Source organism: Camelus bactrianus, chromosome 31 (genome assembly GCF_048773025.1).
Source record: "Camelus bactrianus isolate YW-2024 breed Bactrian camel chromosome 31, ASM4877302v1, whole genome shotgun sequence".
Taxonomy (NCBI): Eukaryota; Metazoa; Chordata; class Mammalia; order Artiodactyla; family Camelidae; genus Camelus; species Camelus bactrianus.
The window spans coordinates 16,329,446-16,355,120 of NC_133569.1; the positions used below are offsets into that span (position 1 = coordinate 16,329,446).

Below are 25,675 nucleotides of genomic sequence, written 5' to 3' on the forward strand. Positions count from 1 at the left end.
AAACGTGCCTGTGGCCCTGTGATTGACCTCTCCTTTCCTTGCTTTTGATAAAAATGTGGATATGAGAAATAGTACGTCTTTATCCGAACTTCACATCAAGAAAAACTACGGTACAAGGGTTGTAACAGAGCAGGCGACCCTCAGCCTTCATATTGGAGAGATCACAGTGAGAGGCAGGACAGATGTCCATCTGGAGGGCACACGTGGCCCCTGCGAGACTGAGTGATATCACTGATGATCTCAGATGGAAAGACTGGGGACATTCTCAGACATTAAAAAATATCACTTTAATTCAGCATAAATATCTTCTCATTCCTTCAGAAAATGATATATTAAAATCTACTGGTATGTCCAGAGATTTGTTATCTAGAATCCTTTGGATGAAAATAAGCAAGTTGTGTGTATCCGTTTGCTACAGTACCCAGAGAAAGATGGGGACACGGTGGGGGATAAACAGATGAAGTGTCTTGTACTCAGGCCTAGCTGGTTGTCGCTTCAGTGTTAACTGGATATCTGATCTTCTGCAAACCTCCCATCTGAAAATTGTTAATCAATTTAATTTTTTTCTAACTGTGTCTAACAGTGTCCCAAAGGCCACAAGCCTAGTTTGCAGCTTTGGTCTTGGCAGTCTGTCTCTGATACCATCCGACTTTGATCTTCTGTTGATTCAGTTTTCAAAGTCTTGTATTTCCAGGACCATAGATTTATGTATTTTTGCACATAAGGAACTAATCCCCCTCTATTTCTTCTCCAGTTGTCGGGCAGCCGACAGGATCTTATTCCATCGTACAGTCTAGGTAGCAACAAGGTAAGTGTTTATAACCATTTTCTATCAGACTATTTCCCATTCAGCCTTCCTTCTCTCAAATATCACACGCTAGTTTTGATGCCAGAACTTCTCCCACTTTTTTATATTATGTCAAATTTATTGGAAAGTGTTTATAGAGTTCATTTCTTTTTCTCTACCAGTTAAAATAATGTTACCTAGGCATCTGTATTACTCTGCTTTTTAAGGGTGCAAATTTAGGAGGAAAAAAAAACACCACCGAAAAACTGTTGTTTTTCTTTTGAAAGTATTCTTCCTTTTGTGCCAGAAAAGGAACTTCATATCAGATTTTTAATAGTAAAATATTGATGTAATGATTGAAAATATGTGACTGTGTCCAAAAGTTAATATTATTTGTTAGAAGAAAGAAGAATAAGGGAACAGAAATTTTGTTAGCTGGGGTGTGTTTATTTGTTAGTACAGCTTTCCCCAATTTAATCGTTTTAAGCATAGATAATTCATCATCATTTACTTAAAGGAATCCCACTAGGAATGGTCATAACTGGTTGTTACATAACACAGTCTCGTGCCTGCCTGTTTTTGAGGGAGCTTGTTTGGTTAGATGGTGCTGCCAGCTGCGGGCGGCAAGCTCTGTATCCATATCTTAACCCTTGAAGAAGTCAGAAGTGTCACATGAAATGGTCTGACATCAGGAAGTTGTTTCAGAGTAATTGGGGGGAAAAGTAGGGGTAAAGATACAAAAGATAGGCTATTTAATGATAACTTTCAAAGCTGAGTGGTATTCATTATACTAACCTTACACGACTCTATTCTTGTTAAATAGTCTACATTCTGCTTTTGTGTATGTTTGAAATTTTCCTTATAAAAACTTAAGAAGAACAATGAAGTTGATGAACAGTTAAACTCATTTTTAAGATCTAGGTTACTAGAAGTTTGCCTGAAATAATACAAACATATGTATGTATGTGTATACTACTATTTGAGGCAAACTACCGATAATCTAGACTATATATATATATATACACACACTCGTATGTCAGTGTTTGTGGACATTTAAATTGCTCTGCAGCTCATCTGTTTACCAGGCACCTGCGGCGCCTCTGAACACACGCTGAGGACTAGTCCTCCTTGGTGCTGGTCCACTGATAGGTGTGATTAGCTCTGGGAGGCATGGGTTGTGGTTCCCTAAACAAAGCAGAGTTTTTGGAAAATTGATTGTCATTACTGTTAATTATAAATAAATGTAGGATTTTAAGGAAAATGTATTTATAAGAGAAAACATGACTTTCTGTGGTTTTTTTCTGGAAATCCATCTAATCCAAATCCTCGATCACAAGGTTTTTGAAAAAAGTGGGCAAAATTTCTTCAGCTTTTCTACCTCCCCCTAATTTCCTTATGTTTAAATGGAGAAAAATAATAGAAAATAATATCTACTTGAAAGAAAATTACTGTTTCATCCACACCAAATAGAGTAAAGGAACGTAGATGCTGTAACAGAAGTATGCCTAAGGAGAGTGGGCGCCCAGAGGAGGGAGTGGACGCTCTGATAGGCATTATCTGGGGATTGAGAGAGGCTGCAGTGAGGAGGACCACCCCCCAACCCCCCACTGGTGAAAGATGATCAGGTCCCCCCAAAGGAGGAGAAAGCTTACTGTGTTCATGGCAGTATTCACAGCACCAGTAAAGCAGAGGGCATAGTGTGGGGCCGGAGAGAAGGGGCCTTTTCTCAGAAGTTCCCACTTTGTGTTACGAGGAGTGATGGGGGAGCTGGGCCACTGAAGGAGCTTTTTAAAACAGTCCACCTAAACCCCACTCGTGTTCCTGGCTGTGGTCTATAAAGTTACATTAGAATAGTGTGTATAGTAGAAATGTATACAGTTGTCAGTGCAAAAGTGTGAAAAAAACCCTAAACTGGAGGGTGGAGAGGATAGGTGGGGGAGAAGACTCAGCAATGGGAGGGGGAGGGAGAGAGGCCGGACACACTCGGGAGGTGGCGTCCTAGAAGTCTGCGGACATGAAGAGGCTGAGCGAGGGGGAGCAACTATTATCTCGAGTAGGGTTTTATTTCTTTGAATTTAGCCTGTTAGCACAAATAATCCCTAATAGGTATGAAGCTAGTTTAGGGACCCAAAACGAAGCTAGAGTTGTCTCTTGTATCTTCTTATTGTGGCTGATTCTGAAAGTTGATAGATGAGAAAAATATCAAAAACATCACAGATTTATCTTTTGAGATTTCAGTAGTGGAGTGTAGATTACTGTGGTAGAAGTAAAAAAAAAAAATCCATATTCTTTCAACTCTTTGCCTTTGAGAGCTGAACTCATAAAGAGAGCAGAAAGGTCCAGCATCTAGCCAAGTCCTTTTTTTATTCACTGTCCTGAGTTCATCTCCCTCTGAAGTACCTTTAACTGGGATGTTCCTTTTTTTCTTCCCCGACATTTCAGTAAAGGGAGAATAACTCTGGAACAGCCAAGCGTGTAAAATTTATGGGAAGGGCACTACTTGCCTTGGCCCCGGGGGGCGGTGTGTGTTGCTAGACTCAGAACCCTCAGTTTTGCTTCTGGTCAGAGAATGGACACGTACTGCAGGAGAAGAATACAGTGAATGATTTCAGTGGAGTGTTTCCCCAGAGAGCCGTGGGTGTCAGAAAGAGGAGAAGTGTGAAGTGTGGTGCCCCGTGTGGTATCAGAATTTGTTGCTCCCTCGGAAGCAGAACCTGTTCTGTCCCTGAGCGATTGAAGACACTCTGTGCCCCATGTCTGATCAGTGAGACCAGGGAACACTTAGTGCCTGGGATTCCTCAAGGTTAAGGTGACAGTTAAGGGAGATGGATGAAGTGAAACGTGTCTCTGTTTTTCGTTATCCCTCAGGGCTCCCAGTGTGGCTGAGGCAGTAGGTAAGGACCGTATGCATCCTTTCTGATGGTCTCACTTGAGACATTTGAATATATGAGACAGTGAGAGTTACTGCTCCCATTCTGATTTGGGAGTAACACTGAGTGTGGGAGTGCCAGCTGGGAACAATCACCCGGGAAGCTCGCAGAGCCCCGAGTGTGCCTTGGGGAAGAGGTGACACCTACTTTATTTGCCATCAGATCACATTTTACACCAAACAGCTGAGGTGCTGACTCCACATGAGCGACCTGGTTTCCCTCAGGGACAGAGTGCTGCTGTGTCAGCTGCCAGACAAAGGGGAAGAGTCTAAAGTATGAAAAGAAACATATTCTCAAGTTGAGTAAGTTGTCTTCAAAGCAGCCTCGTGCGAGCATCCCTTGTAAACAGAGCACGAGGCTTCTCTTCCTCCGAGAAGCTCCGAGAGTGTTGGCCTCGGTGTTCAGCTGCCTGATTTGATGTCCCAGAGCGCACAGGGCTGTAGCTTCCCAGACAGAGCATTACATTTAAATGCGAAAAACATTCATGAAACATGAAAATATGTAAATCAGCGTGTGATTCGTAGTAACACAAATGCTTGTACAGTGAAGGGTTTCCGAGTTCATGCTTTCCCTCATCATCTCTTCATGTCTCTTTTGTTTCCTTGCTCCCTAATTCTGTGCATCATACTATTTTTTTTTTTTTTAAATCAAGGCCTGAGAGAGTTCCTAGGGAAAGTGACCTTCTCTAAGGTAAACCAGATCCAGATCACTTAGGGCTTATTGATTTTATGATCACTACTTAGGTTGCTGCTGAAAGCAGATAGGTTTCCAATACATGCCTGTGACCAGAGAGGGCTTTCTACCTCCATTCGTCCGCAGGAGCAGCAAAGAGCTTACTTTGCAGCGATCGCTGATGAAGACTCAAGTTGATCGTTAGGGTCACTCATCTGTGGAGTACTAGCTTAAACTAATGTAAAATACCGTTTTTAAACTCTAGTGAAAAAGAAGGCAGAGCGGTTATCAGAGGCTCAAAAGGGAACTAAAAGCGTTTAAAGGATTTGCATCTTATCCCCTTTGCTGGCCTTTGTACTTACAGCATGGGTTGGGGTTTATTTCTTAAAAGGATGAGACTAATGTTAAAAGTGCTTTGGTATCTCCGTGTTTATAACTCACCTCAAGTTCTAGAATGGTAAATTAATCTGTCACCTGACGGGCATTGTTCTTGGATTATGCAGTAAAACCTCTTTAATGGGAATTTATAAAAATAAGTTGAGAGTCCAGTCAGACTTGTTAATTCAGAGACTGCTGTTCTCGGGAACTTGTGATTACTTGGCTTGGGTTTACCTGGACCACATCTTTAATATTTATTAAAAATGAGAGACTTGGTAATACACTGTCCTAGAATTTTTACTTTCATGGTTGGAAAGACACACTCCAGGAGAGGACAGAAGGGGACAGGAGAGACGCCTGATGGTGTAGACTTGGTCCTGGGTTCCAGTCCCGAATCTCAAGTGAGAGAGGGTATCTTGAGGCAGAAGAGCAGAAACGGCGTAAGGAGCAGATCGTAAGGGAGGGTCTCAAAAGGACTGTCTTACTAGACCCGTATTTTATGAGAAGCAACATGACAAAGGAGAAGGAACATTAGGAGACTGTAAGTATAACTGGAGGTGATACCCAGATGTGAGGTATTATTATTGTTAGGGAAATCAGTACCACAAAGAAGAGGAAAAGTACTTAAGCGATCAGATTTATCACGTCCTGTAGTGAGAGTAAAGCTTCAGTGACGTGTAACAGCTTTGTCTTCAATACCTTTAGATTTTTTTGTTAATTGACACGAATCAAAATGACTGATTTTCGTCCTTATTAGGGCCGGTGGGAAAGTCAGCAGGATGTATCGCAAACTGGAGTTTCTAGAGGAATAGCTCCGGCTGCCCCTTCCCTCCCTGGTTGTCCGCAAAATAACCATTCTCCCGATCCGGGTAAGTTACATTTTCATTTTTCAATCACTGTCATGAAATTTGAGCATCTTTCAGAAGTAGTTTAAATTAAGATTTTTCTGTCAGTAATCACTATCTGACTAGTTAATGCCAGTCTGAATTTTTCCCTTTCTTATCTTGATGTGTTGAGTCATTCTGAGTTCTGTTTGTTTTTAATGGAGGTGCTGGGGATTGAACCCAGGACCTCGTGCATGCTAACTAAGCAAGCGCTCTACCACTGAGCTATACCCACACCTGCCTACATTGAGGGGTTTTGTTTTGGTAACAGGCATTTTAATAAGTAATAAAGGGAACCTTTTGACCAGGGAGAGACTAGTCTAAGATTTTATCGTAGAATTCTGAATTTCCCCATCTTGTTATGATGAAAAGAATTAAAGATTTAATCCCATCCAAATTGGAAGAGAAGAGGTAAAATTGTCACTATCTGCAGATAACATGATACTGTATTATAGAAAACCCTAAAGGCTGCACACAAAAACTACTAGAGTTGATAAAATAATTCGGCAAGGTAGCAGGATACAAGATTAACATGCAGATATCAGTTGCATTTCTTTACACTAATGATGAAATACCAGAAAAGGAAAGAAACTATCCCTTTTAAAATCGCATCCAAAAAGATAAAATACTTAGGAATGAATCTGAGCAAGGAAGTGAAAGACTTGTACGTGGAGAACTACAAAACATTGACGAAGGAAATCAAAGATGACTTGACTGGAAGGATAGCCCATGTTCTCGGAATGGGGGGACTAGTCCTGTTAAAGCGGCCACACTACCCAAAGCAACCTTCAGATTTAATGCGATCCCTGTCAAGTTACCCAGGACATTTTTCACAGATTTAGAGCAAGAATATATGAATGGGTGGTTTTATGTATTTCCTTTGGGATATACATCGTGTCTGACTGTCTCTCTCTTTGTGATGAATGCAGCCTTTGGTTGATTATTGGCTAGATAGTCATTTAATTAGGGTCATCCTCACTTGAGAATGTTAGTTTAATGGCATGTAGAACTTTGTCCTAATTTTTTCTCAGCATTTAGATGATATCTTCCAGCTCTTTATTCATCTTAAGTTTGTTTTTTTCTCTGTTTGTCTTTTCGTTTTGGTTTCTCTTATCCCTATTTTTGCTTTTTTATAAATTGTTTGACTTTTCTGAACTCAGTTTTGACAGATCTCTTGGCAAATAGCAATATGTCTTTTCTTTATTTTTAGTGATTGTGCTCATGATTAAAAATTTACTTGCATAACTTTTCATAGTTTAGAGTTAATATACTGTATGGAAAGTGTAAAGCCTTAGAACTGTACAGGTCCACGTACCAGCGTGGTTGGTACGTGGTCATCTTAAGAGTCATCTCAGGGGCCAGTGTGGAGTCAAGGGGGCTGGCAGTGTATTTCTCTTCTGACTTGCTTGTCTTAAGTGTGATTGGGATACAGTTTTTTTTTTTTTTATCATTTATGAATTGGATTAGATTCTCCTGAAATTTTAGTTTTATTCACTAAGAGGAAAGAAGTCTTCTTATATCATAGGCGTTGTCTGCACGTCTGACCCTAGCCTTTGGTAATTAAGAGCAGGTAAGAACATGGTTGGTTCAGGGCATCTGTCCCTCTCTTGTAAAAACAACCCAAACACCACTGTCTTCCTAGAAGGTCAGTTTCATCACCTTCATTCAGTAAATAGCATGAAAAATGAGTAAGATATAGTCCTTGGCTTGAAGAGTTTAAAGTCCAGACGGAGAGTGATACACGTCTGTCATTGGCTATGTGATTTAAAGATGAAAAGCCCCGTTTTATTCTAGGGCTGAAGTCAGTACTTGACTAGTTAGTGACAAGGACTGGGGCTGGGGCATCCTCCAGATGTAATAGGAATGCTGGGTATTAGAGCATTTTAAGAGTTGCCCAGTTGCTGCTATTTAATTGGAAAAGCAACCACCATTGTGTTTGAGGGTATCTGTAATGTTAGGTTTTTTAAAATCTCTTTTCCTTTCAATATTTTTGGCAGGACTTGGTAGCCTCGCCGCCTCCTACTTGAACCCAGTAAGATCCTTTGTGCCGCAGATGCCGAAGCTGCTGAAGTCTCTCTTCCCCGTCCGCGACGAGAAAAGGGGCAAGCAGCCGTCCGCCCGTGCGCATCAGGTAAGAGCGCGCTCCTGGAGGGCTGCTGGCCCTGCGATGCTCTGTGCTGCGCTGAAGCTGGAGGGGAGAGGACGGGGGACGGCAAGGGCAGGGCCGTCGGAACTGGGCTTTCAGACCTGGTAGAGCTCAGATGATTTCCCTGCCCCTCCCATCGGAGATCACAGAGCTGTTTAAACTTGTCCACACTCTCAGTCCTTTTTGCTTTTAAAAAAATGCCAAGTACGCTACTAATGTGATTTATGGTAATATCACTTAGAGCAACAATAGTAAAATTTATGAAGTGCACTTAGAGTTGTTTGTGTTTTGCCAAACAGAAAATGTAATTCTATTTTTAATTCTTGATTTCATTTCTTATTCCAAACAATTTTACATCATCCCTGTCCTTGCCTCTCAACCTCTTTCTCCTCTACTGTGGTTTACTTGTTTTATGACTTAAATATTAAAAGTGATCACTTGTTTCCCTTTTTTCCTTAGAAGTCTCTACCCAGCCTTAGAATAAGTTTTAGAGAAAATGTTAAAGGGTTTTTCCAAGTAATCAGGAAACTGCTTTTATGTGATGGTGAATGGGGTGCCTGTTGGAAATGCAATTTCTAGTTTTATATGGGTGTGAATTCAGCAGAAAATGATGAATGAGGATTTATTTATACTCCTTCAAAAACACATACAGTGCAAGTTCAGTTGTTGAAATAGGTCTTTTGACATCAGCTTCTGCAGTCCCTTAAACATTCAGGTTGCAGAAATGTGGGCAAGTCCTTGTCTGAATCCTTAACTATTTAAAAGAATTTTCTAAGATTCTGAGTGCATGCCCAAGGGTGATGGTGTTAGTTTTGTAAGGCTGCTGTGCAGATACATAATTTTTCAATCTAGCATTGTATGAGCATGTATATAAGCACAGATGTACACATATTGGATGAAAAAATTAAACATCAAGATTTAGTGAATGTTTAAATTTGCGCCCGTCACAAGTGCTTGACAGTTATCAAAAGGAATCTGTGATGGTGAGAGCTAGAGGAAACAGCAAGACTAATGCCTGCTGGGCGTCAGGGTGGGCAAAAAGGATTTTTCCAAGAGTTAGTTATTGCCTATGTTATTCTATTCTAAACTTCTGCATTGCTGTTTCACAGAGTATGAGTCATGGACTGTTTGTGTCAGAATTTCCATGGTAGCTTTTAAGAAAGGTAGCTTAACAGGACTACAGTTTGACCTTTGACCCATACCTCACCTGAGGGCGCCTTCTAACCTGCATTTATAAATACCCAGGGTGACTCTTACTCACATTAAAGTTTGGTATTCACCAGTTTTCAACTGCTATTTGGTGAGGACAGGATTACATAAACTGGAGGAAATTGGAGTGGCATTAGAAATCATCAAATCAGACTACTGTGGTTACAGTTATTTTTTAAAGCTACCTTAAGCTTTTGATGTAGGAAGTCAGGTCACCTGCTACAGTAAGAAATTATTTTTACTCTCTTGCCAGTGAGTAACTGGTTCTTCTGGATCTGAGAGGGACAGCAATGGTTTAGAAAGAAATCTAGTGATTGGCGGGTTGGTGGAGAGAAATCTAGTGCAGTCTGTACAGTTTAAATAAGAGAGGTAATCTTGAAACATTTTGAAGCTATCTTAAGTAATATTTGTTCATTCAGTTTACTTTTTATAAGCATGTATGTGTTAAGGTGTTGGAGGAAGTGGCTGTAAATGTTTTGTATTTCCTAAATAAATGAAAGTATAAGTATAAAGATGGCCTTAACGAATTTGTCCCCAGTAGTGGAGCTTAAAGTGTTCCGACTGGTTTCCAATACCCCTGCAACACTGGAGGACCTTTTCTCAAGGTCACCAGAGCTCTGTCTTGCCGGTATCTCCTTCCTCGTCTGATTGGATGGTCATGCAGGAAGCATTTTCATCTTTGGGCTTCAGCCCTGAGCCGTTTGCCTGGCACGCTTTCTGTTGACTGCTCAGTGCTTCTCACTTGCCTTTTCTGGGACCACTTATTCCATCAGGCCGCTAGTGTTCAGGTGCCCCAGAGCCCCAGCCTGGCCCTCTTTCCGTGGGTAATCTCATCAGTTCCGTGGCTTTAACTGTTTATGCCTTAACAGTGCTCCCGTTTCTGTCTCCAGCCCAGTCTTTGCCGCTGACCTCTGGCCTCTTGGAGCTAAGTGGCCTTTCAGCTTTTCCACTTACACACTTTACAAGCAGACGTTCACACTTTACAAGTCCGAAGCATTTCTGTTGGTTTCAGCTCACAAATCTGTTTCCTCCTGACACACAGAAATTCATGCCCACCTCGTGTATAGCGCAAATGCCCAACTAGGTGCTTCATCTCACAAATAGTCCATCAGTAAAATTCTGTAGGTACCACTTTGAGTCCGGTGATGTCTGTCTGCATTTCTCCTCACTCCTGTGTGCCGTCATGACGTGCCTTGGCTGCAGCAGCAGCCGGCCGAATGGTCCCACTGACGCTTCTGGCCTCATAGTCTGTCACTCACAGAGTAGCCAGAGTGGTCTTCCAAGGCCTTACATGAGTTCATGGCTTGCAAATTTGCACTGCTTCTCACTGAAACTGAACAGAAGCTAAACTCCTGACTGTGGCTTACAGCGTCCCACGTGATCCAGTCCCCGCGCTTCATCTTTGCTCCCTTTGTTTCCTCCTGTGTTCGGCGCTGAGCCGCGCTGGCCTTTCTGCTGCTGCTGTTGACCTCATGAACGTACGATGCCCCTTTCGGTCTCAGGAGTGTCTCTACTTGCTTTTCCTTCTGTCTGGAATGTTCTTTACCAAAGTCTTTGCATGGCTGCTGGGTTTCCAGTAGGCTGGCCTTCTACTAGGATGGAAAAGAAAGGCCTCTCCTAGGAGGTATGTTAGAGTTTAGAGTGGCCTGGACCAGCCAAGCTAAAACCAGACCCTCCCCCATCCACAATACACTATATTACCTTATTTAATCTTTTCTCTGGGAGTCATTATGTTTACGTGTTTATTGGCTATCTCCCGTCTGGGATGTAGTCCTGAGAGCGGCGGCATACTCGGTGCAGAATTTGTGCTGGTTGTCATACTATCTGTATGACATGCATACAGATAGTAATACTGGGTGGTTTGTGTGTCCCAAGTGCCATCCAGTGGCGTAAAGGACTATGGTTACAGTTTAGAGGTGAGGGAGTCACATCTGAGTGGGGACTAGAGGTATCAAGACATATTTATGAAGTTTCTTTCCTAGATGGATTCCAGTTCCACTAAAGAACTATTCTTAAAGGAGGGAAAAGCTTGAGCTCATCATTTTGGATTTCGGTGATCAAAGATGCTTGTGTGCTTCTCATTTTCACTGTCTCTGCTAAGCTTTAAGAGAAGTGAAGTCTAATTTTAAGTGACCATGCCAGCATAGAGGTTTCCCTCACTAGGGCCACTTCAAATGTGGTTTAAGTTGTTACCACCTGAATGATGGTTTATCCTTAGAGATGGAGCACTTTAGTGACGCCAGAATTTCAGAGTAACAGCAACAAGAACAGTGCTGTGTTGGCTGGGCTTCTGTAGTGTTTCCCTTTTTTTTTTTTTTTTTTTAATAGTAACCTTCACTATAATGACTTCCTATTCACATGGAGATCAGATTTGATACCTAAAAGTTGAGGTTCTTACTTTTTTGATACTTTGTCCTACCCCTCCTGTGGAACCTCCAAATCCCCCAGGAGAAAGCTCGGCTCATTTCCACCCACTCTTTGCCTGTTTTTTCCCTGCTATTGCCCAGGAGTTAAAGGGAGGGGAGGGCAGGGTTCTGTGCTCTCTTAGGCTTTCTCCAGACCTAACAGCTAAAGATGAGTCCACTGTATCTCCTGTAATAAATGCCTCCTCATTCTTCAGTTGTCTTGCCAGGGTTGTGCTTAAAGTGGGGAACCCAGAGGTGGCCTGATAATCCCTGTGCTTGAAGAGTACAGCTTGTAGCTTCCTCTTCTGAATAATGTACTTCTACCAAAACGGCATGTGATCACACTTTATAAGAAGTCAAGTATTTGTAGTTCTTTGTGCTTCTAGTCAGTTAACATTCCCTTTTTTTTTGGTTTGCTTGCTTATTTGTTTACACTCTTGTCAGTGCACTTTTCTTGTATTACCATGTTGTTTAGTTGAAGCATACAGATACTTAAATCAGGATTTTTAGGTCCATTTCTAAAATTCTTCATCTTGATTTTGTTTTAACATTCCCACTATAGCAAGATATATTTTGAATAATTATTTTAAAAATACATTTGTTCTAATTATCATCTGCAAACTTTTTAAGGGCATAGTCTGCATCTGAGTCATGAAATATCGAATATTAGGGCATAAGAGGGAACTCTGTCTTATGCAACTAGAGGTTGTTCCTCAAGTCCCAGAGTGACAGGTGAACACATTGCAGCTCTCCATTTTCAGTCACTACCATCTCCAGTCCACACTTCCCCTTCTCTCTACCAAATAGACTATGGGAGACTTTGTTAGATGCATCACGGAAATAGAGAGACACCACGCCTTCCTCTGTATCTCCAGTCTAGTAAGCATAGGATGAAAATCCATTCTGACGAGCATTCCTAGTCCACCCTGTCCTCTGGCTTTGCTATACCCTCGTGTGAGTGTCCAGTGGTACAACTTACCGAGAGTGTAATACCCTGAGCCTTGCTCTCTGATTTGATTCTGGTTTTTATTTGCTGGTAGTGCCTTAGTACACTGATTTCAATGGCCTCTATAAATAGTCATTAAATCGTCAATACCAGACTAAAAAAGTTACATAGGTTTTAGAGTAACATAAAGATAAAACCCAGAAAATTAGAAATCAGCACACATGCTTAAAAGGAATCTGGATCAATTCTACACAGTATAGGAAGGGATAAATGTCAATACTAATATTGCATAAAACTTAAGAGACAATAAACAGATGGTAACCCTGCTTAAGATTTATAATGTGAGATGACACAAAAAACTAAACAGAAACCCCCAAATGGGTCAGCAGAGAAGGGACCTGGTAACTCAGCAGACATGTACTAAGATAAGCACGCTCTTATTTCGACCCCACCCCCAACTTTCTCTTTTCATCATTTTCAAAGCTGTTTCTCTCCCCATTTCCCACCTAACTGTGATGACAGATCTTAAAACTTCTTCCTTTTTATGCTTTCTGTCCCAGGTTAGTTTGGGGACTTTAACTCCTTCTCTGAAACAGTCACAGTAACGAAGCCCTCACACCAGCCTGCCTGACCACCGCGCCTGCGTTCTCTCCGGCATCATTAGACGACACTTGGATCGTTGCACTTAGTTCTGAATATGTTACTACCAGACATCCATTGACCAACTGGAATTATTTCAGAGAATAATACCAGAAATGATTTATGAGGAAGGATTAAAGGAGTTATTTATAGCGTGACCAAACAATGACTAAGAGGGCTGACTGTGTAAGCGTTCAGGGGATATCGGCACCAAAGGCGGGAGGAGTTGTGTGAGGATGGTGCCAGTAAAGCGGCAGGATGAAAGGCGCAGAACGACACAAGTGAGGTGAACCAGGACGGTCACAGCTGTGAACGAGGAGAGTGATTTGTAGACAGCAGGGCGCGCTCCAAAAAACTCATGGATTTCTGTTACTTTCTATTTTTGAAAAATAAGACAATTCTGAGAATATAAAATTAATCCCGATAAGAACCGAGGAATGGAATGGGTCCTGTTTCTACCAGTCATCCCGCGTATTTTCTTTGTTAGATTAGGTGGAAGAGAGGCAGAAGTTGTGTAATGAAGGAATGATTATTATATAAAAAAAAAGTACTTTTAATCAGAGTGTCCTTGACATTTTCAAACAAGAGTGTTCAGTTCCCTCCCTCATGCAAAGATACAAACACAGAACCATAGTGAGACTCTAATGAAAAGATTAACGTTTATTAACTTGTTCTTTGGAATCAGCAGGTTCTCAGATCAAGATTCTATAATTTGGAGGGACATATTTCATTCTTTGAAAAGATGCATAGATCTTTTCTTGTAAGATAGAAGTTGACAGTTGATCCTGAATAAAAAAAATCTAAAGAAAGAAAAAGATTTAAAGAAGTCTTTTAAAACAAAGATACTTGTATTTTACAAAGTCATATGGCTTGAACATATTCATAAAGACTTATGTTTCTCATTTTTATGGAGATTTGCTTTTGTTTGTAATCAATTTCTGAGTTCCAGAAATGCAAAAGATACAGCACTGAAAGAGGTGGCAGCTGACAAAGGTGCTGTCTTTGACCTTCTGATGCAAGTTTAGTAACTAATCTGGAAAATAATGAACTGCAATTAATGAAATCTGTACTCATATTCAAGTGTGTTTCTCAGACAGCACATGAAATAATTGAAAGAACTTCCTGCTCTCTAATTAGTTAGATTGAATTAATTTGGCATAATAGCTTTTTCCATGTATCTAGAAGTTTGTGTTCAGATGAAGCTATTTATGTACTTCAAACTTTGGTTCTCCCAATGGCGTCTTTGGTTGATTCTGGGGAATTGAAGAGTTAACGCTCCCATTTAATTTCCACCATCAGAAACACAGTCACGTTTCCGGCCGATTTTTAATTTACTGTCTGCTCTCCTTTGTGTTCTGTGCTTTGCTTAGGGGCTGCCTTGCCGACCACGGGGATGTTTCTTTCCAGTTTCAACACGGCTTCTTCCGCTGTGTTTGGTGGACAAATCCTTGAGTAGAGAAAGGAGCCTGTGCATCTCTGGTCTAGTTGAAAAGATGCTATGTTCTTCCAGCTTTCATGTATAAAATGGGAAGAAACACAGTGACTGGTTCTTCCCTTGTGCACTGAGATCCTGTTTTAGGCTATTCCTACTTGGGCTCCTTTGATGAAACGAGCCATATAAATGCTTATCCTGGTTTCTTAAAGATTCATCATCTCAACTAACTAAGGAAAAGGGAGCTACACCTTGTTTTCTAGCCTTGACTTTTCCTTAGTTATTCAGGTTATTTTTAAAGGTTCTTTCCCCCTGTAGTTTATATTTGGATGTGGCATGCTGTATTCCTTATTCTTGAATTAACAAAGGGAAGTTTGCACAGCCCTTCTGGAGTACAGACTTTCTAAAAAACAAAATCAAGGCAAGTGATTTCTGTTTGGTTGCTTTGGGGATGAATTCTTCGGCATTCCTACTACTGTTATGAGACACTTACCTCTGTTTTGTTTTTCAAAATTGTAACATCCTGCTGTCTGCCTTTGCCCCAGAAATGTATAGCTACTGACACACACAAGTTGACAAGTTGTCTTCAGAATCAGGGTTAGTAGTTGATCTGAAAAATATTGAAAAGAAGACAGTTTCTGAGGCAGTATAGGAGTTGACTGAAGAGACCTCAGTCTGCAGGTCATTTCTCAGACATCAGCATCATATACTTTTGTATGATTCATTAGACTCGGGGTTGGCAAACACTTTTGGTAAAGGGCCAGGTAGTATTATTTTAGGCTCTTCAGTTGCTGTCAGAACTAGTTGTAGACAATACTAAACAAGGGGTCTGGTTTTGTTCCAGTAAAACTTTATTTATAACCCTGAAATTTGAATTTCATGTAATTGTTACAAGTCACAAAGTATTCTTTTATTTCAACAATTTCAAAATGTAAAAACCATTCTTAGCTTACAGGGCACACCAAGCTGGGGATGGTCTAGATTTATACCCTGTTTTAAAATTTTCAGATTAACAGCCATTCTGTGTTTCAAGTAAAAATCCTTCATCCTTCATGGATACTTGAAAAAATAAGTGGATGGAGTGAATATTGCACTCTCTTTTTTAAAAATATAAATTGTTTTCTCACATAAATACTTAAGTAAGTTTTAACAATTTTGTAGAAGTTTAAAAAGTGAATAGCTAAATCTTAAAAAATAGGAAACTCTCCTGACAACTTCAGAAATACTAGTATTTAAATTTTTCTATATCTAGGACCTCAAGTAAGTTGCACTAACACATATATAATAGGGTGACATAAAAGGTCTATTTGGGTGGGCAGAACTTTTTCAGTTTTATAAGCTGATGAAATAATTTACTTGCTGGTAGAAGAAATGGGCCTTTTAGTTGCTTTGTATAATTAAAATTAAATAGGAATATCGGGTATTAGACCCTGGTGCTTATTTCTGAGGAGTAGAGGAGCTCTATTCAGTTTTGCACACATGTATCCCCAGTTCCTGGCACAGCCTTTACAATGTAGTAGGCATCTGGTACACATTTGTGAATGGCTAAATTAATAAAATCTCAAGGTCTTTCTTTGAAAGAAAATAGAATTAATATTGTGTCCTGGATGGCTTTGGAACTGATAAACACAAGTATAGAAACTTTCAGTTTTCCTTTAGATTAGATAGGATTGTTGATTGATTAAAAATGTGCTGATAGGAAGCCAACCTGGAAATACCTTGGAAGACAGGGCACAAAATTGCAATGATTAGGATTACCACGATACTTTAAAAATATACTGAGTACTGACTGTGTGCCAGGGATTTTATACGCATCAGCTCAACAGCAGTGCTGAGGCAGATCAGCGCGTCTGATGGAAGTATAATAGGAGCCACATGTGTCATTTAAGATGTTCTAGTAGTCACCTTTTAAAAAGTAAAAAGAAACAGGTCAAATTAATTTCAGTAAAATAATTTACCTGATAACTCTATATATCCATTTCAACCTGTAATCAATATAAAAGACTTACTGAGGTGTCCCCATCTTTTTTTTCTGTATAGTCCTCAAAATCAGGTGTGCATTTTACATTTCTAACTCATCGCAATTCAGATACTGAATTTTCTTTGGAAATTCTTGAACTGCGTTTAGAGTTCGTAACGCTGAAAAAATAGATCCACATGCCCAAGTTGTTCCCAACATACTTAAAGAAAGGCACTTTAACTTTTAAATTTACATACTATTAATTAAAATTAATTAAGTAAAAAATTCACTTCCTCAGTCACAGCAGCTGCATTATCAAGTGCTCAGAAGTGACGTGTGGCTGGGGCCCCCATGCTGGACAACACGGAGTTTGATGCTGAGGAAAGTGAGACTCAGGTTGGTTTAGCACCATGTCTGAGGTTACAGTGCCTCGTGAGTAGCCATACTGGGGTTTATATTCAAGAAGAAAAATTTAATGTACAATTGTGATCTTAAGAGATTTCACTGCATTTGATTTAAAATAGTGGTTGTATTTGTAGAATGAATGAATCTATAAAGTATTTGAAGGAGGAACTGATCACGCCATGGAAAACACTGAGTAGGATCTATCCATATTTCCTTTTTTACCTATTCCCTTTAAAAAAAAAGTTATCTCTAGGCAATGAGGAATCATTGACAACTTTAGAGCTAGAGAGTGACGTGGTCAGATTTGTATCTCAGAAAGCTCCTCGGACTGCAGTTTGGGAGGTGGATAGAACTGGAAGAATGTGTTCAAGTGTGCATACAAACCTGCATTATTGGTCAGGAAAATGAAGTCACCTTCCTATGCTTGACACACTGACACTTTAATGTCACTGATTGAAAGGAGCATGTGGCAGGTCGGGTAGCAGGGTCTCTGGCAGAGACCAGCTGGTGACCACCTGCCATCCTCCCTGGGTAGCATTGCTTAGAGAATTCATGTGGGCTGGGTCACCGCCTTCCAGATGTGCCACCCCAGGGGTGATGCAGTTTACACAAAGGACTGAGGGATCGATTGGAATGCTGAGTCACTCATTTAAACTAAGAAATGTAACTGCCAGGTGAATAGAAGTGCTGGCATGGTGACGGCCAGCATCGTCTTATCCAGACTCCCCTGGAAAGCCGGAGTGTAGATTCTTTAGGCTGCTGTGAGCCCTGGGGGGGGGGGGAGCTGTGTGGGCCGGGCACTAAGGTGTCACCCGGTCCCTGCGCCAGTGCTGGGGGCATGGCCAGCCTTCCCCCTGAGGCCCCCAGTTCCCATTCATCTAGCCTCTGATGAATGTAACCTTTAAGAATTTGTATTGGTTAGGCTATGGCTGATTTTTGGTCTTTAGGTAATTGTATGTGTCTGATTTTATCTAATGTTTATACTTTTATCAGGACATACTCAAAGATGAGGAAGTATTTTGTTCATGTGCACTGTCCTGCTTGGTGGTGGTCTTGTGTTTTTCCCACTTCAGCAGCATGAAAATCAAAGGATGACTGGCTAACAGGCATTTAGAGCAAAAATAAATGTTACGTCTCTTGGTGTATTTTCCTGTGCTTGAATATAAGTGATTGGCTAGAGTTTCAGATTTTTTGGTTTTTTTTTTTAAGACTTAGATCATATTCATTTAGGAACCATTAGAAAGTGACATTAAAGAACTTACCAAATTCAGGGTAAAGGGTGATTATTAGGAAAGGTTCATTTTCAAATAAGAAAAAGTCATCAGAAAATGCAGTGTTTTTGAACAGAGTTTTTTTTTCTGTGCTTCAACAGATATCTCTTCTCCCCTCTACCTGCCCCATGCCCAAATTCTGGAATGTCTGTTCTTTTCCACATTCTATCTAACTGTATAATTTGGCCTTCACATGACTGAAGTAGTTCATTTATTCACTTATTTGTTTATTCGTTCAATAAACATTAAGTTCCTGTTTAATGGATGAGATGAATGGGACATGATCCCTACCCTGCAGAGAGCTTGCTGTTGGGAGGGGCTCCCATAGAGACAGGTCGGCAGAGAAACAGGACGATGTTATTGGCGCTGTAGTGTGTGTGTTGGAGGTGATACAGTGAGGCAGTGGGCATTTCTGCCTGCAGTTTCAGAGAGAGTAGATCATGCTGGAGCTGAGAGCAAAAGGTAACTAGGTGTTCGCCAGGTGGACGGTGATTTCCTGGGGGAAGGACAGCACAGGGAAGGTTCTGGCAAAGCACTGTCTTCAACTCGCAGCTGGTTAGCCTCAGGAGCAAGGGAAGGGTGCAGGTGAGGTTCTATCCTGTTATGCCAAGGAGTTAAAACTTTATTCTAGGCAAAGAGGTCTCCAAATTAGCTTTACTGCCCAATTATGAAATTCTGGGCTAATCTGCTATGTTTTCATCCAGGTGGCATGTGAGAGCGAGGGGTTAATAATGACAAGATACCGTATGAGGAGTGACCATCATCTGTTCCCTGAAACACTTCTGATCAAGGGTCCTAGTGGACCCTCTGCTTGTCCACTAGGTTTTAGTCATGCTCAGGAGACAGTGTGTTCTTGGGTTCAGCTGGCCTCGAGGACACAGCCCCTTTCCATCCCTGCCACTGACTCCCTGGGCAGCCTGTATGCATTTAGCCATTAGGTAAATGCTTCTGAGTCTTGGTTTCTGTAGTGTGAAATGTGGATAATTATACTTATATCTGCGTGCCTCATGGGACTTCTCCTTAATATTTATAGCTGCAAAATACTTTGCAGTCATTTTTATTAATGGTTACCAGATGTGTCGTAAGGATTAATGAACTTATGATCTGAAATGTTTTGAGCTCTTGAAATAGGAGGCAACCGCCTGCACAAGGGATATATAAAAGAGCATTAAGATGCAAACAATACCATTTGGAAATTTGAGCTGTTACATGTGAAGGACAAATGACACACTGAAGATTTCAGTACACTTTTTAGGTATTTTTGGTACCCTTGCTAAATAAGGTTGCTGAATTCACCACAGGCCATTGCCAAATACAGAAAGCTGGTACCCCCCGCCCCAAACCTCTCACCGTCCCCTTCTTCGCGGGCACCGTCTTGAAAGATGCCCTGCCAGCCTTCCCTGCGTGGTGTCCAGGTGTTCAGTATTCTCTTTCACGTCTAGATTTTCATCTCTATTTCCTCTGCCTCTTGCCATCCAGGTTCAGGCTCTTGTATTACTGGCTCTCCACTAAACCATCGCAGCAGCTGCTTAATTGAACTCTCCAAGTTTTCTCTCTCCCCTATTTAGGGATTAATCATTTGTAAGCCTAGTTCTTATTGCCCCTTCATTCAGTATTTCGATAGCTCTTTACTGCCTGTGAAAATCCACCATCAGCCTATCCACGAAGGCCTTCTCTGCATGCCCCCGCCTTGCTGGTCAGTCTAGATCACTCTGCCTCTCCCAAGACCTCTTGGAAGGTTGAGTTGCTTTCTCGAGCAGGAAAGTAGAGGAGGGAACACATCAGACTCAAAGGGCTGCCTTCCTTTGTCACGCCGCTCTTGACCTTTGAAGTGTCCCTTGGCCCTGGGAAAAGCCAGTCCATCTAAAAGGCCTGCCTCAGAGTGAAATCACCCTCGTGGAGATGCTCTAGGCCCGGGTGACCCTTTCCTCCTTAGAATCTTCTCTGCTTTTGGAAACTTCCATTCTGATAGCTGTGGTTTCCTTGATGTTTTCTTACTTGCATACATGTCCCTCCCCCAGACTGGCTGGCCACTCCTGTGAGAGGAGTCCGCATCCTTCTGATCTTGTGTTCCCACAGCGCTACTGCAGTGCCTTCCTTGTGCGCCTGAGACCTGGGTCCTCGTTGAGCTGAGTGTATACAGCGTTATCAGGGCCCCAGCTGACTTCTTCGTGTCGGGCAGTGTTACGGAGAAAACTGAAATACACAAAAGCAGAGTGACTGCTGTAGTGAATCCCTGTGTACTTGTCACCCAAGTGCACGGCCCATCTTGTGTGTCTGAACCCCAACCCCTTTAGCATGTGCCTTTCAACTGTCCTCTGTTGGAGAGGTTTCTACCCGTGATCCTCTCTTGTTCGGAGTAACCGGGAAACCACTACTGCCTAGCATCCCTCAGAGGGAGGCACCACGAGGTTAGTGGTGTGAGACGGAGGAGTCGCTGCGGTCAGAGCACCTGAAGTCTCACTCAGGCCCCACTCAGGCTTGATCTGCTCCTTTTGTTGGCACAGAGTTTAGCCATTTCAGACGTGTCTCATCACCCAGTGTCCTGGTTTGCACGTCATCCCAATGGTGGGGGTTGGGGCGGGCATGTCTGCGAAGCCCCGATGTTGCCTGGCCAGGAAGTGCCCACTGAGAGTTGAGTGGTGGTGAGGGGTGGACCTGAGGTCTTTAGCCTGGGACCACCTGTGCGGACCCCCTGGATTCCAGCATCGCGTCCCAGTCAAGCTGACCCTTTAATTCATTTCAGCAGGTATTTTTTCAGGCATTTGCTGGACTTTTCCAGTTACTCTGAATCATAAAAAAAAAAAAAAGCTATAAATCACGTTTCCATGCTCTGTTTAGGACATACCGTATCACCTTAGAAAAGGCATTACCCTGGCCGACTGTAGTTCCATCCTTGGTGGGATCTTACATTTTTATGCTTTAAAGGAGAATGTTTCACCCCAATCTTGGTCTGTTTTAAATAAGATCAAACTGGAGAACGTAAGTATTTTGGAGTTTGAGCTTAACAAACTTTCTTTCTGCCCTTACTGAGAAATAGGCTCTGAGCACCACCCCATTTGGGGGGATTTCAGATACTCTGGGGAGACAAAAACAGAGAGCAGGCCCCGCACTGAGGGACTGTGAGGCTCAGGGAGGGGATGTGCCTGAAACGGAGCCCCTGGAGTGGGGCTGGGATGCGGGCAGTGACGTGTGGTGGGAGCTGCCAGGAGGTTCTCCCTGGTCAGGAATCCACGAAGGGGCTAGAGGGTCTGGGGCCTTGCTGCCTGCAGGCTGCCCTCCCTATCCTGTTCTGCTGGCCACTCACATTGTCTTCCTTAAGCACATCTCTGATCCTCACTGTCCTTCAGCCCCGAGGAACTCCCAGGTGTTTGCAGGGTCAAGCGTGTCTTCCTTTAGTTTACCTCTAGGCCCTCCCATCAGTTTAGCCGCATCTCCTGCTATTTCCTACTTCATCGCCTCTCCTCACATCCTGTTGCTGGTCCCTTTACCTTCACCACAAAAAATCCTTCCTTGCACTTCTCTCCCCAGGCGGTCACAGGGCATAATTGGGTGCAGCGGTACCTTTGCTGAAACATGGTTGTTTGATGAGTGAACTCAGGTTAGCCCCCCAAGTGGCTTTCTGATTCCTTTCCTTTTCATTTACTGGTACCTCTTCACGGCCCTTTTCCTTATCCTGGGGCTAATTATTTTTTTACTCTCTCTCTCTTTTTCTTAAATGTGCCTTGAACCACATGTCCGTAAGTGACCAAGTCAGTTCTTGGCGTGTTGCTCGCACCCATTAATTCAGGCTCTTACCACCTCACACACGGCTGGAGTCTGTGATTTCTCCAGCCAGTTTGCCTTCCACCAGCAGAGTGGTCTTCTCGAGTTCTGCCTCCTTTGCCCGGGCGTCATGGGGATCTGGTGTTGCCTGTTAGTCGTTCCCCACACCAGAGCCTCTGTCCACGTCCCTGTCCTGCTCCTGGTGCCCCAGGCTGAGCTCCAGCCACACTGGCTGCCGTCCTGCTCCCTTCCTGGGGCTGCACTGCCCGCGCTCCTCTCGCACCCTGAGTCTTCCTGGCGAGTAAAGGCTTGGTTGGGATTCCACCTCCCCTGGAACCTCTCTCGATCTTTCCTGTCCTGGTCGCATCTCTGTAAAGTGCGGTGATACTTGTGTGTAGACACGGCCCTTGGTTAACGTGTGCCTTGGGTGAAGGGGGAGCCTGCGGCGTCCAGCAGGCCGCACACTGCGCTGTTTTTAGCACGTGTCTGGTTCTGCTCATGGAGGGGGAGCCACTGGCTGTGCCCCTGACTTCCTGCACGTCCTTGTACACGGTGCTGACCCCAGCCCTCGGCATGCCAGTGACTTGTCAGAATTCCTGAAAGTTGTAGATTCTCTTTGGGTGGGTCCTCCTAAAGCTCTCCTGTCTGTTCGGTTGAAACCTTCTCTGGTTTCCTCTGTTCTGCTTCTCCTGATCCCCGTGCCCGCCGCTGCCCTGTTTTCTCAGCCCGTGCCCCGGATCACCGTGCAGTCTGCCCTCCCGGAAGTCCGGGCACCCAGGATGGCGGAGGTGAGTTGGTGGGAGCAGGGGTGGCACCTTTGCTGGTGGCTGCCCCACATCCGGTGGGTGGCCCTGGTGCTCTAATTGTTAGTCCACACCGTGGTTTTTTATTTTAGCATTCCTGTTTTGATAATTGTAATATAGGTCATTGTCTTCTCCCTCTATATTTTGCTTGTTACACTTTTCTATTTTCAACTTGTTAATCATATGATTGCTAAACTTTTAGGTGCTTGACTGCTAATGTAGTCTGTTGCTTTAATAGCCCACTGCTAGGCAAAGGCGATTTCTATAAACAGAACAATCTCCTTATTCTAAGTGTTGGCTTAATTCTCAGTTTTACATTTCATTCTGATTCATGATACCAGCGTGAAAAGACTGATGCTAAGCTGGGGAGAAAATAGTCTCTTATGATCTCCCACAGATGAACAGCACTTCTCGTCTTATGAATAGCAAATCTATTTTCTCCCACTGTGCGTTCGTTCTCTTAGGAAATGCTGTATCTTCATAGGAAAAAATTTATTTATTAAAACAATAGTAAGAGAGGCCAAATAATTTGAAAATTCAGATGTCCGGGGATTCACTCCTTTTTCAATGCCCCTTTTCAATCCAGGACATCCTTGGCATTCATGAGTTTAACTGAAGGGAATGCCGTGGCCCCCCACGTCCACCCACCGCGGTCTTACTTATTATTTTGTGGAGGTGGGACTGGGGCCCCAAGGCCGGTGCGGCAGAGTGAGACCGCATCCCTTACTTGCAGGCGCTGCCCTGCGTGGCCTGTGCACCTCGGGCGGCTTTGCTGTGCACCCTGCTCATTGGCCCACATCTGGGCCTCCCCAGCAGCCTTGGGAGTGTCAGTGGTAAAGTATAACCCGACGATGACAGGGAGGTTCCCACTCACAAATCAGCTCCAGTCAGTGGGGAGCGGCAGCCTGCAGTGCCACCCACGCTGGCTCGGCAGGGAGGACACGTGATCAGTGCTCTGCTCGTCTTCCGCGGCCTCTCCACTGTCGCTGTGGGCCTGAGCCCTGAGCCCTGACTTTTCACTTACTGGAGGCTTTGGATCAGTCCTTTAACCTCTCTGGGCCATGTTGTACAGTGAATACTTTCTGGCCCATATCAGAGGGTTCAGTGGAAGCTTATTTGGGTAACAGCAGGGAGTGCAAATACTGTCTCCAGACTGTCCCCTCCTCGGGCTGACCCCGCTGCCCTTAGCAGACAGCAGGTCCAACAGTGGTGGGGTCTTACCCAGAAGGAGGAAGGGACGCAGGCTATGTCAGGACCGTAGTTACTGTTCAGATTCTAGACTCCAGTAATTTGTGTATTCTTCCCTGCCTGGTCAATGATATTAAAAATGAAATAGAAAAGAATAAATAAAACATGTACAAGTTGCAAAAGAAAAATGATTGAAGGATTGCCTAATCTTTTAGAGTATTTATGCTGGTGACAGTTATTGATCTATTGGATTTAGTAAATTTTGCAGCCCAGAGATCCATCACAAAAATGGGTTGTTAATCTCAAGAGGTGCCGTTAATTTTGTACCCCGAGAGTGTGCCTTGTGGGGGAAGGAGGGCCTCTGGAGACAGGATTATAAATGACAATTCACGTGAAAATGCATGATTTATCAAACTGCTGAGTTAAGCCAAGTAACTGTAAGAGACTTATAGATCTCAGCTGTTTCCCAGTTCAAATAAATCCTGTATTTCAAATGGAAAATGGCCATTCCTGTAATATAAATAATCTTTCCGTAAATATTGAAAACATATTTCTTTTTCTGAGCCGCACCCTCTCCCCCACACCCAGCCCATTCCCTACTCCGTCTGTTGGCCCTCCAGCATTGTGCATCGGGAATAGGAAGATAATCCGCCTGCTCCAAATGGCTAAAGTTATCAGTGGAGGAACACCTTAGAGCATCTCAGAAACCGTAGTGTTGGGATGAGCAGTGGGTGTCGTCATCCCTGGGAGAGGGGGCTCTGTGTGCCTCTGCCAGAGTGACTCGGACACGGTGACGTGACAGGGAGAGGCTGGCCGCAGCTCTGTCCTCGCTCGGCCCCTGTGTCTCCCTGACCGGTGCCGCAGGACCAGCCTGAGCAGCAGCTGGAAGGGAGGCCTCTCAGAGAAAGGGCACAGCCTGCAGGCAGCCTCTGTCCGCCCTCCTCCCCTGCCTCCCCACGCCAGGCCCCAGGCTCGTAACTTCCTGCCAGAGCTGGCCAAGCTGTGCGGCGGCACTTCAAGGGCCTCCAGTGAGACCACCGTTTGGGGTTTGCAGGAGGAAGAGGCTCTCCTGGCCTCTGCTCATCCTCTCAGTCTCCCCAGGAAGTCGCTGTCGGGCAAGGGGAGCTGTTTCCCCGGGAGCAGAGTTCTTAGCTGAGTGCAGGGACGGGGGAGGCTCTGGGGGATAACAAAGGATTGAGATTCACGTGTGCGTCTGCTGTGTGCCACGCTTGAGTGAGGGCTTCCTTGCCCAACTGGTACCGCACCGGCCCGGTGTGGCCGTCCCACAGTGTCCACCAGGTAATCCTCAGACACCGGCCGGGTGTCCTACAGTTAACTCCACTCTGACCCCTGCTACCTGGAGACAGTGCCAGATTCCACAGGGTAAGGGCTCACTCCTGCAAGACGGCCCCCACTTCAGATGCCAGTCACAAGTCCAGGTTGTCACCAGTACTTCTGAACAGCGGGCTCCAGATCAGAGTGTCGCATGGCCCCCTCTTCAGGTTCAATTAATTTGCTAGAGTGACTCAACAGAACTCACATTTTACTTAACTAGTAATCAGTTTATTATAAAAGGACATAATTCAGGAACAGCCAAATGGAAGAGATGCGTAAGGCTGGGGGTGGGAAAGGACGGGGAGCTCTCTGGGTGCCACACTCTCTCCAGATCTCCACGTGTTGAACACAGGAGCTCTCCCAACCCTGTACTTTTGGGTTTTTATAGAGGCCCCACTTCATTACATAGGCACGACTGATTAAATCATTGGCCATTGGTGGTTGATTCCACCTCCAGCCTCTCTCTCCTCCCCAGAGGTCAGGGGTGGGATGGAAAATTCCAACCCTCTAGCTTTATGGA

The 25,675-nt window shown here is 43.5% G+C and overlaps 1 protein-coding gene across 2 annotated transcripts in view; it reads left to right on the forward strand.

Moving 5' to 3' along the window:
* Window positions 1-25,675, forward strand: part of KIF13B (kinesin family member 13B) — a 165,800-nt gene that overhangs the window by 130,809 nt on the left and 9,316 nt on the right. Inside the window, exons 35-38 of one of the 2 annotated variants that reach the window (XM_074355608.1) lie at window positions 755-808; window positions 5,525-5,636; window positions 7,649-7,782; window positions 22,555-22,617. In XM_074355608.1, the coding sequence (XP_074211709.1) occupies window positions 755-808; window positions 5,525-5,636; window positions 7,649-7,782; window positions 22,555-22,617 (363 nt within the window). The remainder of the gene's footprint in view (window positions 1-754; window positions 809-5,524; window positions 5,637-7,648; window positions 7,783-22,554; window positions 22,618-25,675) is intronic. The other variant, XM_074355607.1, reaches the window with a different exon arrangement.